This window comes from Jatropha curcas, chromosome 3, assembly GCF_041381405.1.
Source record: "Jatropha curcas cultivar XTBG-Jc1 chromosome 3, XTBG_Jcur_1.0, whole genome shotgun sequence".
Classification (NCBI taxonomy): Eukaryota; Viridiplantae; Streptophyta; class Magnoliopsida; order Malpighiales; family Euphorbiaceae; genus Jatropha; species Jatropha curcas.
In genome coordinates, this window is record NC_143153.1 from 24,417,222 (window position 1) to 24,436,357 (window position 19,136).

At 36.4% G+C, this 19,136-nt stretch overlaps 1 protein-coding gene and 1 non-coding gene across 2 annotated transcripts; one reads left to right on the forward strand and one right to left on the reverse strand.

Annotated features, from left to right (window-relative positions):
• Positions 1 to 9,327: 9,327 nt before the first annotated feature.
• On the reverse strand, positions 9,328 to 10,530 carry LOC149497770 (uncharacterized). Its single transcript, XM_089719283.1, has one exon. The coding sequence runs from the start codon at positions 10,528 to 10,530 to the stop codon at positions 9,328 to 9,330; it is 1,203 nt and encodes a 400-aa protein (XP_089575409.1).
• A 355-nt stretch (positions 10,531 to 10,885) lies between these two features.
• Positions 10,886 to 10,992, forward strand: LOC149497771 (small nucleolar RNA R71). The gene has a single exon (XR_016320289.1). It is a non-coding gene; the product is annotated as a small nucleolar RNA R71 (small nucleolar RNA).
• Positions 10,993 to 19,136: the final 8,144 nt, after the last annotated feature.

Below are 19,136 nucleotides of genomic sequence, written 5' to 3' on the forward strand. Positions count from 1 at the left end.
TCTTTGCCTTCCCAAAGCATTCAAATCTGCAAAAACTGTAAGTACCCTTTCAAATCCAATCAAAACTCTTTCTTTTTAACTTCCCCATTAACTACTTAACCCTATCCTTCCCCCGATTCATCTATATAAGAAACTCAATCCCTTCTTCACAAACCCCCAAACTTTGTCACTCCAAACCCAATTCCCAGTAACAAGTTTTTTGGCGCCGTTGCATATCCTAAACAACAAATATCTCCATCCACACTCACACCATGCCATTCAAGCAAAAGGCCAGGAAGACCAAGGAAGGATCTTCATCCTCTGCACCTGCACGAAAGGATTTGGCCACCAGATTTAAGGCTCCTTTCCCCATATATACTGTAGCAGAAGGCGAACGCTACACACGCCTAGCCAAATGCACTTTCACAGGTATGTATCTTCTTGCCCCAACCTTTTTGCAAGATACTGGTATTCTAGAGAAAGTACAGGAATATCTGAAAATTTTACATTTTGAAAAATTTAGTCAATTGCAAATTCCTGAGAATGCTAAATTAAGTTTAGAATTACTCACTACCGTTGATTGGGTGGATGAAGATCAAATAGCCATAAAATTTAGAGTGGATGGAGAAGAATTAACTGTAGGATATGATCAACTGCATGAACGGTTAGGATTTCCCAAAAGTTTAAGTCCTCCTAAACCGAAAGACTGGAGTGCCTCTTCCGTTTGGGAAAAACTAACAGGGCAATCAGCTTTTACCCTACGCAATTCTGGGAATAAATGGATAAAAGATGAGAGCATTTTATATCTGCACAAATACTTGTGTTATGCCTTGTTTGGACGGGTGGAAGCATCCAAAGTCCAAACAAGGGACTTGTTTATTTTAGATCGTATTTTGCAGGGGAAACAAGTGGATGTTGCAGGAATTATGCTTGATACATTATACAACGCCTCTCGTCATCAAGGCAAAGTTACTTTCGGAGTAGGTAGTCTGGCGCCTATCTTGGTACATATTGCTCGAATACCTATTCCACCTTATCAGCCCCAACCTACAGATACTTTTCGGTATATGGATGGAGCATTCTTGAAAAAAACAGGTTTGGTTGAGGAAGTAAAAACTGGCAGCACAGTTCTTTATCGTTGGAAGCCATGGGAAAGAAGAGTTGGGCACAGCGAGCGCGATGAAGGAACCTCGGATGCACAAACGCAAAGACAGCGGAAAGGCAAAGCGCCAGTCGCATCATCTTCTCATGCGGAAGAAGAAGAAGATGACGTTGCCGGATGGAGAAAAACCACGAGCGGATGGAACGGAAGTGGATGAAATATTTCCACCATAAAAACATCGAATTCACTCCATCGCCTCCAGGTTCTCCGGAGGCCTAAGGTTTTTCTGTTTCCCTTTAGTTTTCTTTATATATTTTTTTTTCAGTATTGTGTGAATTGCATGTGATATTTGTTTTTCTTGCATTTCTCATCCCACAATGAGGACATTGTGTCTTTTAAGTGTGGGGGAGACTTACATTTTCTTTTATTTTCTCTGATTCAAAAAAAAAAAAAATGCACAATTAAAAAAGTCAACTTCTTTGCCTTAGTTCATTTGCTTTAAGTCTCTACATGTTGATTTGTTTGTATTTTGCTTGTTGAAATAGAAGTCTTGAATAATATACCATGGTTAGAGAGATTGAATGTTTATATGAACTTAAGTATTGATATTTTACATATGACATTTTAAACTTTTCAAATAGCACATTTTAATCTTTAGTTAATTATCTAGACATTATGTTTTGTTTTAGAGAAGCTTGAATCCTACCTTGAATGAAGAATAGGAAGCAAATGAAAATTAAATACTTGTATGTTTCAAGTCAATAAAGGATGAAGGTATGTTCAAGAGAGAAAAATATAAGATAGGGGAATAACGGAAAATCCGTTTTAAAATAAAAGTGGTATGGAGCATAAAATGCAACCACTTATCATTTACATTCCCACATATCTTCAATAAAAATAGCAAAAGAAAAGAATTGTGGTATGGAGCATAAAATGCAACCACAAAAAAAAAAAAAAAAAAAAAGTGGTATGGAGCATAAAATGCAACCACTTGAGTAAGGTAGAAATAAAAACTACCTAAAAATGCCTTGAGATAAGAAAAGATACATGTATGCTATCTAAAATACTTCCTATTCTTTGCATTCTAAGGATGGAGGATTGTCTATCTCATTTCTTAAAAAATGGCTAGATTTATTATACTTCAGATTTTTGTTTGCTATTTTTAAATTTTACATGTCATATTCAATTACACTACTTGGTTCATAAAATATATATAATCTCTTATCTTTGGTAGATTACTTAAGAAGTCTAAATCAACGAATAAAAACAAACAAGATGAACATGAAGTTCAAAAAGAAAGATGAATATTTTTGCTTAGGGACAAGCAAAAGCTAAGTGTGGCGGAATTGATAGCCTCGCAAAGCGGGCAAATCTTGTTATGTTATTTCAATATAAATTGCATGAATGCATGATTGTTTTCTATATTTTACGTTTGTTCGTGTTGTTTTGCTTTAAAGTAATTTCCAAGTACAAAGTTGAAGCAAAGCTTTGTTTTATACAAAAGAAGACCAAAACAAGTTGAAAGAATGGAAGAAACCTTTAAATCCAGCCCTCACGTCGCGGAGCAGGTCGCAACAAAGAAAACACGCCCAAGTCGTGAGCGCTACCAGAAGTCGCGCGTGCAACTAACACCCAGGAAAGGAAGTCGCGAGCGCGATATGCATCTACGCGGGCGCGACAAGCAGATCTGAGTAACAGAAGCGATTGGACCAAAAGACGCGAGCGCGAGAAAGCACCTTTGAGAGCCAGAAGGTTTTCCAGCAAAAGACGCGAGCGCGACTTTCATCTTCGCGCGCGCGTAAATCACTCTTGAGAGGCAGAAGCATCTGGAGCATAAGTCGCGAGCGCGACTTTCAACAGCGCGAGCGCGAGTCGAGATTTCCAGGAGACGTGTTTGCTGCCTTTTCATCAGAAAATCATATCTTTTTATGCAGGGGTCGGGACTCTTCCCATGAGAAGTCACCTTAAGCACCTCTTGGCCAATCAACACCACCATCACTCTTCTCTTCTATAAATGGCAATCAAAGTGAAGCTACACCAGATATACGAGAATTGATTATTATTCAGAATTAGATTCACAAAATACTTAGATTGTATTAAGAGAGTGTGTTAGTAGTACTTAGAACAAGATTGACGAGAGTCACTTGTTATTGATTGTGCCAAGAAACACCAAGAAGTCCCTCGAGGTGTGACTCCCTCCAAGAGGCCTGAGTTAGATTCATTCTTTCTCTTGTTTTACAGACTTATTGTATGTTGTTCTTCATAACTCTTCTATGCAAAGCAACAATATCTAATTGGTAGTATTCAATAAAATTTCTTTAAGTTATCTTTTGGTCTTTGTTTAATCAAAGTTACTAGATTATATTCTCAAAAGGAAATAATTTAGTAAAGATCAAAGAGATTTAATTCATTGAGTTGAATTTACATATGCATGTTTCACTTATTTCTGTTGGAATTAAATCTATCTTATTGAAATAATCAAAGAATAAGAATTAAGTTTAATATTTAACAAAGTAAGGTTTTTATTATAAGTATAAGTACTTATAATAGATAGTATAATTCTATACTGAAAAGTTGAATTATATCATACCATGTGTAATTAAAGAATTCTTTATTGCATATTACAAGCTTTTGCATAGAGAAGGAAAATCCTGTGTATGATCAATTAATCTAAGTATTTTACTACACACTTGTCTTTATAATTAATTATTCTAAATATTTTACTATACACTTGTCTTTTAATTTAATTAAATAATAGTCTTAGTATAAATAGATATCAATCACTTTTGTATTTATTTCTGTAAACACACTATTAAGAGTAAAGTAGTAAAGTGTATTCAACCCGTTCCTCGTGGGATTGATCTTTTATTACTACGTTGCGATCCGTATACTTGCGGGAACTCAATAGAGACGCAACAGGAAGCTATCCTAAATTTTTTTTTTTTTTTTTTGCTTCGACGATTGCTCTCAAAAACACTTATCAAAAGAGGCCAAGTTTCGAAAACCCGATTTGAGAATTCAAAGTGTAAGCAATTTAAACCAAGATTCACGAGTGCAATGATGGTCAATTTCAAGTTATGGTTTTCGCTCGCTAAGTCTTCTCATCTAGGGCTCTCACAACAGTCAGACCAAGTTTCAAAAGCAAAGTTCTCCTCTCTAGATATCCTATAAATTCTAAATCATGTTTAAAGACACAATTAAGTCCCAGAGTAATCCCAAATGCAGCTCAAAAATAAAAAATTTTACTCAAAATATTCATGGGATAAGTGGTAAATAAAAACTCTAGGAGCATTTTTACAAAACAGTCAAAACCGGTCAAGTTTCATACCAAATATGCACATGGCAGCAGCATATATCCATAATTGAAGCACAAATTCCAGCAAAATTAGCAGTTTCAGCAATAAAATTAAAAATTCAGCAAAAATGGTCACATTCCCCTCCCCACACTTACTCCACACATTGTCCTCAATGTGGACTCAAGGCTTAAAATGTAAATAAAAGGTAAAGTTGAAGGAAACTGCCCTGTTGTGAAGGAAACTGCCCTGTTCTAGCCATTAAGAATATTGCTCTTGCTCATCCTGAAATGCAACTCAAAACACAAAAACACAACCAAAAGAAAAACAAAAGAACAAAATGCAAACCAAATGGTTGTTAGTCTGCAAATGTTATTCAGCTTTCTATCACCTCAAAGATGTTAACCAAGCAAAGAGCCAGCAAAGCAAAATCAGTTCAACTTAATAAACAATTCTGCTCAACTATCATTCAAATTTCCAATACTGAACATGGCAAATTTCCAATCCCACCAACTTCTGCAATTCAATTAATTGGGTTTGATGTTGTACCTATTACTCTCAATACTGAACATGGCATTAAAACAACATAGCAAAATAGGCAAGCAAACTTAGTTCAAACAATGACAACAGATTCTAAGTTTTAAGAGCTCATATTCAGAATATTAATTTTAAACCCAATAAATTGATCCCAAATCGCATTGAACACTGAAGTTAGTCAATAAAAGCCTAGAATTAAACCCAACTCATAATATTCACCAATCGAACTCCACTCAGTTATCAATTCCAACTCCAATTTAAACAAAATTCGAATTATCAACAAGCAAGAAAATTATAAAAACTTCCCCTTCAGCAAGCATTGCAAAGTTAAACAATAAAACCCAATAAAAACTTGCGAAACAACAAAACCCATAAATCATAATGTGCTCAAATAGCTTCAGCCAACAATCTATAATATAGCTAAGTTCTTCCCTAATTCAAATTCAGCAACAATTGATTAACTAAAAAAAAAAACCCAATTGAAATCAATGACAATGCAGTAAATTGGAGCACAGACACTATCTTAAATCACGATTTCTATTCTAATAGGAAGTAAATTAAAACCTGTTGCTGAAGTTGGCACGGAGAGGAATCAGATGAGGAAGGAAGACGCTGCTGTTGGGTTTTTGCGTCGCGCTATAGAGTGACATAGGATTGGGCTAAGGACGAAAAGAAAGTCTGTTTGGGTTTTAGGTCGTCGATCGGAGTGACAAAATTCTTGTCGCCGTTCTTCAGAACTCCTGCCATCGTTCAAGACTCTCAGCCAACGCAGATTTCGTCCAAAGAGCGCCTGCTGCCCCTGTTTGGGTTCTCTTATTCTCTCTTTTTTTTTCCTTTTTGTTTTCTTTACAGTTGCCGCACAAATATAAGGAGTTGTTAATTTTTTTTTTTTACCCAATATAATAACAAAGTAGCTGAATAAAAGAAAAAGAAAAAAAAAAACTCTAAGTCAAATATACCCTCGTTGCTAAAATGAATAAACACCCTATACTCACCCCAACGAACACAGCAAAATAGAAAATAAAACAACTTTAACCATGCCATTTAAAAACTCTATAGAAGTTAAACCCAGAAAAACATAGTGTCCCCAGGTTAGGGACGACACTGTTCATGCAATTTTTTGTTGTTTTTTTTTTTCAAAAAAAAAAAAATAAATAAAGAAAAAAAAATAATAATGAAAATTCAGAGAGAAAAAAAAATATAAAATAAAATGAAACAGAAACTAAATGCTGGGTTGCCTCCCAGTAAGCGCTTGATTTTAACGTCTCCGACTAGACGTTCTTGAGCTAATCAGCTATATTCCCCTGGCTCTTCGAGCCTCAAATTCTCCGATTGAGTAGCTCCAAAACCTTCATAAAATGGTTTCAATCGATGCCCATTCACCTTAAAAATTTTATTGGTCTTTAGACTTTGAATTTCCACTGCACCATGAGCAAAAACATTAGTAACAACAAATGGACCAGTCCATCTGGACCTTAACTTACCAGGAAATAATTTGAGTTTAGAATGAAATAATAGAACTTTTTGACCAACTACAAAGCTCTTCCTGGATATCATGCCATCATGGAAAGCCTTAGTCTTCTCTTTGTATATTCTGGAGTTTTCATAAGCTTCATTGCGAATTTCCTCAAGCTCTTGCAATTGTAATTTTCGGTTATCACCAGCTTCACCATACTGCATATTGCAGTGCTGAATAGCCCAAAATGCGCGGTGCTCCAACTCGACAGGCAAATGACATGGTTTGCCATAAACTAAGCGATAAGGTGACATTCCTATCGGTGTCTTATACGCTGTCCTATAAGCCCATAAAGCGTCGTCGAGCCTGACACTCCAATCTTTTCTATTAGGACTCACAGTTTTTTCCAGTATAGACTTCACTTCCCTATTCGAAACTTCTGCTTGTCCACTTGTCTGCGGGTGGTAGGCTGTAGAGACACGATGCGTAATACCATACTTCTTGAACAGATTCTCCATAATCTTGTTACAGAAATGAGTTCCTCGATCACTTATAATTGCTCTTGGAATTCCAAACCGAGAAAAAATATGGCTCTTGACAAAATTCACTACTGTCTTCGCATCATTAGTCCGAGTTGCCTTAGCTTCAACCCATTTGGACACGTAATCCACTGCCAACAATATGTAGCTGTTCCCGAATGATGACGGGAATGGCCCCATAAAATCTATACCCCACACATAAAAAATCTCACAAATAAGAATAGAGGTAAGGGGCATCTGATCTCTACGACTCAAATTACCTGTCTTCTGGCAATTTTCGCAAGATTTGCAATAAATGTACGAGTCTTTAAACATTGATGGCCAGAAAAGTCCACACTCCAGAATCTTGCGAGCTGTTCGTTGAGGACCAAAATGACCTCCACAAGCTGATGAATGGCAGAATTTCAGAATGGATGGCACTTCCACATCCATAACACATCTTCTAATCACCTGGTCAGAACAAAACTTCCACAAGTATGGATCATCCCAAACAAAATACTTAGCATCTCTCTTGATTTTATCTTTTGCAGCTCTAGTTAAGTTTTCTGGTAAAGTACCTGCAACTAAATAATTCACTATATCAGCATACCATGGAACAACTTTTTGGAAGCTAAAGAGTTGCTCATCCGGAAAATCATCGTCCAATGGTGACGGCTTTTCATTCAAAATCAACCGGCTAAGGTGATCAGCAACAAGATTCTCGGACCCCTTTTTATCTCTTATCTCTATATCAAACTCTTGAAGCAAAAGAATCCAACGAATCAAACGGGGCTTGGAATCCTTCTTCTTTAACAAATACCTTAATGCTGCATGGTCAGAGAAAACTATCACCTTTGTTCCTAACAAATACGACCTGAACTTTTCCAAAGCAAACACTATCGCCAAAAGCTCTTTCTCTGTGGTAGAGTAGTTGCATTGGGCATTGTCCAGTGTTCTTGATGCATAGTATATGACATGAGGATTCTTCTCAATACGCTGTCCAAGAACAGCCCCTACAACATAGTTACTCGCATCGCACATAATCTCAAAAGGATAGTTCCAATTCGATGGTTGGACTATTGGAGCAGAAATGAGCTTCTCCTTCAACATATCAAACGCTTTTCTACACTCCTCATCGAACACAAAAGACACATCTTTTTGCAAAAGCTTGCAAAGCGGTTGAGCTATCTTTGAAAAATCCTTAATAAAGCGTCTGTAGAAACCTGCATGGCCAAGGAAAGAACGAATCTCCCGCACACTTGCAGGGTAAGGTAAGGATTTAATTACATCAATTTTAGCTTTGTCAACCTCAATGCCTCTTGATGAAACAATGTGTCCTAGAATCAAACCTTGGTCTACCATAAAATGGCATTTTTCATAATTTAGCACTAGGTTTGATTCTATACACCTCTTTAAGACTTTTGTAAGGTTAGTTAAGCATTCATCAAAACAATTACCATAGACAGTAAAATCATCCATAAATACCTCAATAATCTCCTCTACAAAATCTGAAAATATACTAACCATACACCTTTGGAATGTGGCTGGTGCGTTGCAAAGACCGAACGGCATCCGTCGATAAGCAAATGTACCAAAAGGGCAAGTGAAAGTCGTCTTCTCTTGGTCTTGGGGTGCCACTGGTATTTGAAAGAAACCTGAAAAACCATCAAGACAACAATAATGAGAACGACCGGCTAATCTTTCCAACATTTGGTCAATAAATGGAAGTGGGAAGTGATCTTTTCTTGTGGCTGCATTTAACTTCCTATAATCTATGCACATCCTCCACCCATTTTGAACTCTTGTAGGAACCAACTCTCCTTCAGCATTCTCCACTACAGTAATTCCTGTCTTCTTAGGCACTACCTGTACAGGGCTTACCCATTTGCTGTCAGAAATTGGGTAAATCATACCAGCATCTAACAACTTCAATATTTCCTTCTTCACCACCTCCATCATAGGTGGATTCAACCTCCTTTGAGCTTCTCTTGTGGGTTTGCTGCCTTCTTCTAGAAGAATCTTGTGCATACAAGTTGATGGACTCAACCCTTTAATATCTGCTATTGTCCATCCTATGGCCTCTTTATACTCCCTAAGAACTTGAACCAAGCTCTCTTCTTCAACCTCACTAAGTTTGCTGGAGATGATAACAGGCAATGTGTCTCCATTCCCCAAAAATGCATATTTTAAGTGGCCGGGCAGCGGTTTCAACTCTAACTTGGGTGCCTGCAAAACAGATGGTAAAAGCTTCTCATGGTGAGAAGGCAAAACAATATGGCTGCGGCTGCTTGTTAGGGGCTGATTTGTCTCCATCTCGCACACAATTTCCTGTACATTTTCATTAACTAAGAAGGTTTCCTCAATCTCTTTAATACTGTCCATATTAATATTCCTGCAAAGCACTAAATCAAGCTCGTCAACAGCATTTAATTCAAACATTTCTTATGCTAAAGGATCAATTACATCAATAGAACAAATACTAGACACATCACTAGGGTACTTCATAGCCTCATAAACATTAAATTCGACTTTCTCACCATCGAACTCCATAGATAATATGCCTTCATAAGCATCAATTTTTGTCCTTGCAGTGCGGAGAAAAGGTCTCCCAAGCAATAAATCAGCTACAGTCGAGGATTTATCATCCTCCATATTAAGTACATAAAAATCTGCTGGAAAAATTAAATCACCAACCTGAACCAAAACATCTTCTAGCAATCCCACGGGATACACTATAGACCTGTCTGCCAATTGAATAATAATACGTGTTTCTTTCAAGGGACAACCCTTGAAAGATGAGTAAACAGATAAAGGCATGACATTTATAGAAGCTCCTAAATCACACATAGATCTCTTAATCCCTACATTGCCTATTTTACAAGGAATAGCAAACATACCTCGATCTTTACACTTTGGTGGGAGCCTCTTTCTTTGAATCATGGCGGAGCAAACTTCACCCATCTTCACCTTCTTAACACTATCTACCTTCCTTTTGTTGGTACAAAGTTCCTTGAGAAACTTTGCGTACTTGGGTATTTGCTTAATAGCATCCAACAATGGAATATTCACCTCCACCTTGCGAAAGGTCTCCAAAATGTCTTTCTCTTCACTTTCCTTCCTTGTTTTAGCCAATCTCTCGGGAAAAGGAGGTTGAACAGTAAAGGTTTGGGGCTGCCGTACTTCAGCCTGTTCGGAAGGCCCATTTCGGTGAATTTTTACCTCCTTTTCAACTTCTTCCTTAGAACTGCTACTGCCTTTTTTAGGGGCTGCTGTGTTTAGCTCTTTACCACTCCTCAAAGTGATCGCACTTGCATTTTCCCTTGGGTTTACCACCGTTTGGGAAGGAAGCTTCCCTTGTGTTTCCAGTCTACTCAAGGAAGATGCAAGTTGACTAATTTGTTGTTCCATATTCTGCATTCCCTTTCTCGTTTCTTGCTGGAATTCTTGTTGAGAAGTGGCAAGTGAGCTCACAATATCTTCCAATGGTATTTTTGGGGGAGGAGCTTGTTGAGGAGGTGGTCTAGCTAGTTGGTATCCTTGGAAATTTTGGTTGTGGCTTCCATAGCTAAGATTAGGATGATTCTTCCAAGCATTATTGAAGGTGTTACCCATCGGTCTTTGGGGCTGCCCAGAATATCCTCCCATAGCGTTAACTTGCTCTTGATCACCATACCATGATGGACATGTGTCAGTTGGGTGATCGCTGCAACATACCTCGCACACACTTCTCTTCACAGGTTGCCCTGCAGCAATAGATTTAACAATAGAGGTTAGTTCGTTCAGTTGAGACTGAATGGAAGAATCACATACCTGATATAGCTTCCTGGAGGGTTCTTCAACTTGGCCAAATTATTGTGAATTGGCGGCCATAGTGGAAATAATCTCTCTTGCTGCGAATGGAGTCTTATTAACAAGTGCTCCCCCACTAGCTGCATCAACCATCTTCCTTCCCATGTCAAGCATCCCTTCATAAAAGTACTGTATTAGGGACTGCTCAGACATCCCATGTTGCGGGCAGGCTGCACATAACTTCTTGAATCTCTCCCAATAGTCATAAAGACTCTCTCCAGCCTTTTGTCTAACCCCACAAATTTCTCTTCGTATGATGGCTGCCCTAGAAGCGGGAAAATACTTGTCCAAGAATGCTCGGGCCATATCAGGCCCTGTGGTGATGGAACTTGGAGGTAGATTAAGCAACCACTCCTTAGCGGCATCTTTAAGTGAGAACGGGAATGCCCTCAACTTAATTTGCTCTTCAGTTACCCCCTGCGGTCTCATGCTAGAACAAACTCCATGGAATTCCTTCAAGTGATTATGCGGGTTTTCGGTCTTCATTCCATGGAAAGTCGGAAGTTGATGAATAAGACCTAATTTAAGCTCAAATGGCGCTTCCAACTCCGCGTAAGTAATACACATAGGCTGCTGCTCTACAGGGGCAGCCTGTAGCTCTCGAACAGTGCGGTTTTCGGCCATAACTTCCTCTTGGTCAATTTCTGTAAGAATCTCTTCCTGCTCAAGACTTTCTTCTTCGGTTTCAGCTGTAAAATCAAGGTGACCAGCTGCTGGACTTTTCGGTTCAGTTCCGGAAATCGATTCAGCCCACTTTCGCTCCTTCGCTTGTCTCCTTAGTGAGCGGGCTGTTTTCTCTATCTCAGGATCAAATAATATTGGCAAATTTTCAGACCTGGTCATTCAAAAAGACAACAAACAGTAAAGTTAACTAATCCCCGGCAACGGCGCCAAAATTTGACGGGCGTCGAATCCGCCAAAAATAATTAACCTGCTCTCCTACAAAATAAAACTTGTAAATATGGTGAGAAGGGTCGAACCTAGGGATTAGCTTTGTCGAAAATAAACCAGAACTGAAAATAAAATTAAAAATAGATATTGAAACGGGGGAATTTAATAATCGAACTAAACGAATTAAAATTAAATCAAAGAAATAAATGCAATAAAATTAAAAATTGAACCTGAACAATTGATAGTAAATTCAGCCAAGGCATACCGCGGTTCGAAGATTTGATTCGAGTGATCATTGATTCAAGATTAATTCCTTAATTCATATTACAGACAAGTTATAGCCAGAAAGAACGTCAACCCAACCAATTCTACCGTAGGAATAGGTTGCTAAGATACGATCTAATAACAACCCCTAATTAACTAGCAATCCTAAGTACGATGAAGGATTTAACTATTAACCGCTTTAAAATCTAATAGAACCCTGCCCAGATTAACAGAAACTACGAGCATCCATTTAAATCTGATTATAATCTTTCTTAATACAACCTAAAAATTCTACCCAATTAGGTTATATTAATTACTACTGCATCAACCTAACCAAACAATTACGGATTTGATTACGCCGAATAGCTATGAAAATTTCTACCAAACAATATAACGGGCCCTGTTAAATCATTCAATAAAATTTCGCTAGGGGATATATTTTCCCAATAAGTCACAGAAAGAATATAAATGCAATAGAATAAAGAAATTCAATTAAGTTTAATATAATCTCACAATCGAAATCAAACTTCTACCTTGGTTTAGCCTTAACTGAACAGAACGTTTAGCCACACATGGCTATAGAAGAAAACATCATCTAAAGGATTGAAAGTTCGGCAAAAATCTCTCAAAAAATTCTCTCAAATTCGTCACAACCCCAGGGAGGCAAAAGATGATCCACAAAAAGACCTAATTTCGACTTAAATAGCCCCTAGAAGGTGGGGTCCACTAATACAATAAAAATACCCACTAAAAACTGTGTCTAATATCATCATGTGGCTGTAAAACGTGCTGGAATTAGTTGAAGAAGTCGTGACCAGCCAATAATGTCACAATCAGCCCGCTGGTCTGATTTCCTGCTTAGTCTTGCCCAAGGCTAAGAGCCTAACAGCTTGCATTTGTGTTCCAAAATTCCAGCAGCTCCTTCCTTGCTCCAAAACATTTCAATTGTGCTCTTTTTTTGCTTCATTCATATCAAATCCAACTTTTCCTAGCATAAAAACAATAAATCAAGTTAAACCACTCTTTTAAGCACAAAATGACACCAAATCAACACAAATATAACAATAAAAGAAAATTGGATTTGCAAGTTATCAATCTAACTTACATTCCTTCTCTTGAGGTCTATTAGCCCATTATTGCCAATTGCGCTGCTTTTACCTCTAAATTCTTGATCATGTCTTGTTAGACTGTATGATTCTCTTGAGTTTCATTCATGAATTTAATATGAGATTTAGAAAGGGCAGCAATCAAATCCTCTAAATTCTTCTGCTTCTCATCAAACTCAAAATTTGGAGGGTATTGGTGATTCCAACCATGTAGTGAAGGATCTCAATGCCAATGGTAATCAAAATTTTCTATATCATTTAACATATAAAGTATATCTTCATAGCTACTTCCTGGAAGGTGAACACTGGTTGTCAAAAATCTACTATCTATCCAAGTTCTTGTTTCTTCATCTATCCAAAGTAGAATATATAAGTGAAAAATTTATTTGTAAAATTATGATAAGAAAATCTCTTCAACAAATCATTAAATCTTACCCAAGTGGTATAAAATGACTCCGAATGTTATTGACTAAAATATGCAACTACTTGTTGATGAAAAATCTCTGAATACTTTGCAAGAAAATAATGAAAATAAAAATCAATAAAAACAAAGAAAAACTGCAAATAATATAAATAAATATTTCAATTAACAAAAAAATGTCTAAATTAATAATAGGTTAATTGGTATTGATATTGATAAAGCCAATCCTCAGCAACGGTGTAAAAAATTTGGCAGGGCAAATTCGCAAGTCTACGAAATCACAACAAGTAATAAAGCATGAGTTGAGTATCGTTCTCACAAGGAGTGTATACAAAGTATCAAAATTATTCTTTTGCAGATGACTTGTTGATTTTTCTTAAAGGGGACGTCAGAAGCATTTCAAATCTCAAAAAATTTTTGCTCTCTTATCAGGAAGCTTCTGGGCAATTGATCAATTTCGAAAAAAGCTCTTTCTATTGTTCTCAGAAAGTCTCTCCGGACAAGATATCTCGTCTTCAGGATGATTTGGGCATTAAAAGGAGGCCTTTTCCTTTCACGTATCTTGGTGCGCCAATCTATCAAGGTATCAATAGGGCTCCCTACTGCAGTGGCATTTTGCAGAAAATCGAGTCAAAGCTCACGGCTTGGATAAAAAAGATCCTCTCTCCAGGTGGCTGTCTACTATTGATCAAGCATGTTCTAAATTCCATTCCTTTGCACATAATGGGAGCCATGGCGTTGCCCAAAAAAATATTGAGCTTATTGGAGTGAAAAATGGCTACTTTTTCTGGGGTAATGATGTGGATCATTCAAAATATCACTGGGTCAGTTATCATGATGTGTGTTTTCCGACTAAAGAAGGAGGGCTGGGGTTAAGATCTCTTAACTCTTTACAGCAAGCCTATTCACTCAAAATCTAGTGGACTTATATGCAGAGGAACTCATTGTGGGCTAACTATATGTTCCAGAAATATCATCGGTAGGGAGAAATGCGATATCAACTCATTGACTCTTGCACTTGGAAACGAATTTGTGAAGTACACTCTCTTGCTTATCCTCTTGTTGATTTTACAGATAATAATGTGGTGTGGCGAGGAGAAATGAATGACAAATTTACTCTTGCTTCATCCTACGATTGTGTTAGAGAGAGCAAAGCTTCTTGCCTAACAAGCACTGCTATTTGGGACTCATCTTTCCCGCTTAAGCTTTCCATTTTTACATGGAAACTCCTCAGGGAAGCTTTACCTTTACCGAGACGTCTTCAATTATTCGGGATATATGGTCCATCCCATTTCCCATTCTGCTTCGAGTCGTAGACAACTGCGGACCACCTTTTTTATTTCTGCCCCATCATTGCCAAAATTTGAAATTATTTTGGCTCTTTTTTCCTAGATACTCTTGAGCCACAAAATTCTCTGCGGCAAGCGTTGATTTTTTGGTGGCTTTGTAACAGACCAGATTCGGCTATGGGTAAGCTTAGGCGCTTGGTACCACAGGTAATTGTATGGTCTGTGTGGAAAATGTATTGTAAGTGTAATAGGGGTAATGAAGCTTGCTTTCCAGACCTCCTTATACAAAACATCAGTAGGATGTTATTAAACTGGAGCATTGCCAATTCTGGTAAAAGATTTACAATAACTTGGTCGGCAAAAACTGATTGCCACTTCATTTCGGCTTCTTTCGGCAAACAAAAATTAAAGCCAATGATTATTACTTGGATTCGACCTAGGCAGGATTGCTATAAACTAAATATTGCTACGTCTTTCAACAAATTTTCAGCAGTGGGGGGTGCTATCCTCCGAAACAGCCATGGTAACTTTATTGCTGCCGCTTGTTTTACGTTTGCTGCCGGGACAGCTGATGATGCAGAGCTTGAAGCATTAATTTGGGGACTCTCCTGAAGCATTGATAAAGGATTTTATCCCATCTAGGTGGAAATGAATTGTCAGGATCTAGTTGCTCGAGCTAATCGGGCACAATGGACTAGAGCAGGTCCTTCGATTTTGCTACGTGTTGCTGACCTATTGCATCTCCACTCCTCTTCCATTCATCACATATATCGTGAAGGAAATCAAGCGGCACAACTTTTGGCCACTCATCAAAGGCTGCATCATTTTTCTCTTTCTTTTACCTCTTTTAATTCTTTGCCTCATTTGATTAAAGGTATTGTATTATTGGAGGCCATGGGGACTTCATATTTGAGATATAAATAAAAGAATCACTTTCATAAAAAAAAAAAAAGAGACAATAAGGAGATAATATTGAAAATTAAAAGAAATAAATGAGAGCAATAAGAAATCAAACAAGACAATTTGATGAAAAGAAATAAAAGATTAAAGACTACTAGAGATTTTGACTTCACTTAATTCTATTGAATTTATTTTATTAGTTTGAGAATCAATTTTAATTGTGCAAGTAGGGGAAACAACCCGAAAACCGTTAACAAGCTCTTCCGATGTATTATTAGCTATTTTAACCCGGTTTAATTACTTATCTTTCAATAGTGCAGTCAAACATGAATTAAATCATTAAGTTTTATAGTTTGTTTATAAATTCATAACCTAATGTCATTAACTTATAAAAATCCCCGTGAGTCAAACCATATAGCTTCTGCATCAAGTTACTATTCCTGTGTAATTGATTACATTTTTCATATAAAAAACCCTTCTCTCGAGAGTGATTAATAAAATAAATCAATCTAGGAGAGAAACTCTGTCTAGAAGCATTAAGTTCAATAATAAATTAAACGTTGAACAAGGAAAAACAAATCTAATATTATAAATTGGAATACAAATTGGGCTACATCGAATTCCTAGTATGAGAGTTTAATTCGATATAGTAATTAAATAAAACTCAATTAAACTTGAAAATAATTCTATAGACAATATGAATAATCAAAATTAGAAACATGATTAAGAGTTTAGAGATAAAAACTAGTAAACGAATAGCGTGGATGACTTCTTTGATTCTTTACACAAACTTGAATGCTCGAAATCTTAAAAGAAAGAAAACTAAGAAAGAATAGAACAAAGATCGAAGCTTCAATATTTCTTTTGATTTTTTTAATTATTGTAGTGATCTCCCTTTTATATAGACTTCTCGTACAGTATCTTTGAATCCGAGTAAGAAACTAACTAGCCTAATTAGGAAAAAATATTATTGGAATAAGAAACTGATTTTGTGTTGTATTTCTTCCTAATTAGGAGTTTTCTATTATTCTCATGTAGCTCCATGCACAAGACACACCCATGCTTCAATTCTACACGGGCTCAATAATGTCCGATTGCATACTTTACTTGGCCTTGGCAATGTTGAGCTTTTTATCTTTAATTTTCAACTCCAATATTCTTTGATGCAAATTTTAGCTATTTTCATGTTAAAAACCTTTCAAATCAAGTAAAAAAAATCAAGGAAGCATTTATTAAAAATATAAATAAATATAAATAAAAATTAATCAAAGTAATTAAAAACTATAAAAATTCTATTAAAAACTGTATTAAAAACACTATAATAATAACACCTGTTAATATGTAGGAGTAGGGATGAGGTTAGTGGTTCGACTTCTCTCGTTCTGTTCCTGAAAAGTCCCACCGCGACGCCACATCTCCATAAAGAGATGACTGTCGACCTCATTGATGTGAAGCCCAGAGACCAAATCATGCGCGTTTGCACAACAAGAAAACCGATCTTGATTTGCTCTGTGAAGTTGTGTGTGGAAATTTCCTTGAGATGTGCAGATCTTTCAAGGGTTGAAGCTACGATCCCTGTGTGTCCTATGAATGTGTCACAAGTGATAAGTACAAGGATAATGGTCCTGAACACGTGTAGATCATTCAGGTTTAGTTTCTTTAAGCTTGTTGTTCAATGACTACCCCCAACACAATCCAACATTTTATTTCAACATTGTAGCACTTCCATTGAGGTATTCTTCTTTCTTACTCACATATCATGTCTCTTTTGTTTTTAATAATTTTTGTTCTTCTCTCTTTGGAGATGTGCCTTTTCTTTTCTAATTTACACAAGAAAAATTAAGCAGTTATTAGAACTTATTTTCTGATTAGAAAATTAAAAAAAGAAGTGAAATACTGTAATTTTTGTGAAATTAGTAAAGGTGGTGATTGTCTGTTCAGAAGGTGTTCGATGAATGGCTTTTGGATTATCGATTTATCCACTTAGTTTATTTATAGATTTTAGGCAATAAAATATGAAATTTCTCTTCTCGTATCAGTGTAACTTTTGTGTTATTGTAAATATGAAAAATTCTAGGAATTGCTTCATGTTCTCATTTTATTAGATACGCAGTCAAGTTTAGGAAGTGAATATAGAAAAGGGAGATGGAGTTCATTGGATGTTGCTGAGGAGGAGCACTGTAGGCCAGATGTGGGATTTGAAGAAGATTCGAGGGAATCTCTTGTTGAATTTTGTATTGACCAACTCTATGGAGTTCTGGCTCATTCAGTGGCCTCGTAATCGAGTAATAATATCTAATCAATAGTTAACAACTTAGCATTTTTTTTTTCCACGGCAGCAAAAATATCCACTTGGCACAATACATTTGTCCTATTTGTATTTCGGGCTTGCCACGTAAGCTGGAGACAGGTGATTGAAAATTTTTTTAGAGTTTAAACACTTGATTAAAAGCGGAGACGAACTGATCAACGAGAAAGAGTGTAACGCCCCAAAATTTTGGAATCTTAAAATAATATTATTTTATCGGGTCATGAATGATGCTACAGAGAGGGGGATAATATTTTATTTAGATCCGAGGAAGATATTGAGTATAATTAACTATGAGTGGATAGTGATTTACCGGTCTATGAATAGTACGACCGGTCTGTGACTAGTACTACTGGTCCGGGAGTCGGTATTATTTTGATCTGGAAAAATTACTATATATGTTTTATATTTTCTTTAATATTTTTGGAGTATGTATGCATGATTTTTATGGGTAGAAAGTAAGTAATGAATGTTTTTGGAGAATTTAGATAATTAGTGAATAGTGAATTATGATGCTTTATTAATTAAGAAAATTTGAGGAATTATTTTTATGGAGTAATTTGAGAAATTTGTGGAGATAAATAATATTTTGAAGGAATTGAATTGGAGAATATTTTTAGTCACTAGATGAGATTACTTTTGACTTAATCTTAGCCATCCAATTGTGGGAAAAGACCAAAATACCCTTAGTTGCTTTATAAAGATAAACTCCAATAATTGAGCAACCACTTTTTCTCTTCTTCTTCTTCTCTTCAACCCCAACTTCCTCTCCTTCTTCTCTTAGTTTTTCTTCAACTTCTACTTGCTAAATCCACCAAATTCACCTCATCCAACTTTATTTAAGTAATTAATCTTTGAGAGTGAAGCTAGAGAAGTGATTTTTGGTGACTAATTTCAAGAAATTTGGAGATTTTCCTACTTGGGTCAAAGGGTGGAGAATCTTCTACCAAAGAGAAGGGCAAGCTAAGGCTTAAAGAGTTTTAGTTAAGCTTGTTAGAGCTTGTTTTTAAGGTTAGTGTTCATAAACACAATTCCTTTGTTAAAATTTTGATTTTGTGAAGTGTATACTATTTTGTGAAAATTTGGAAATTTTATATGAAATGATTTGATTATTGAATTTTGGTGGTATAACTGTGTTCTTGGGAGATTTCTAAGCATGCCTATATGTTGAATTGATGAGGAAAACATTTTCTTCTTCGTCTTCCAAGAGTGGCAGAATCTAT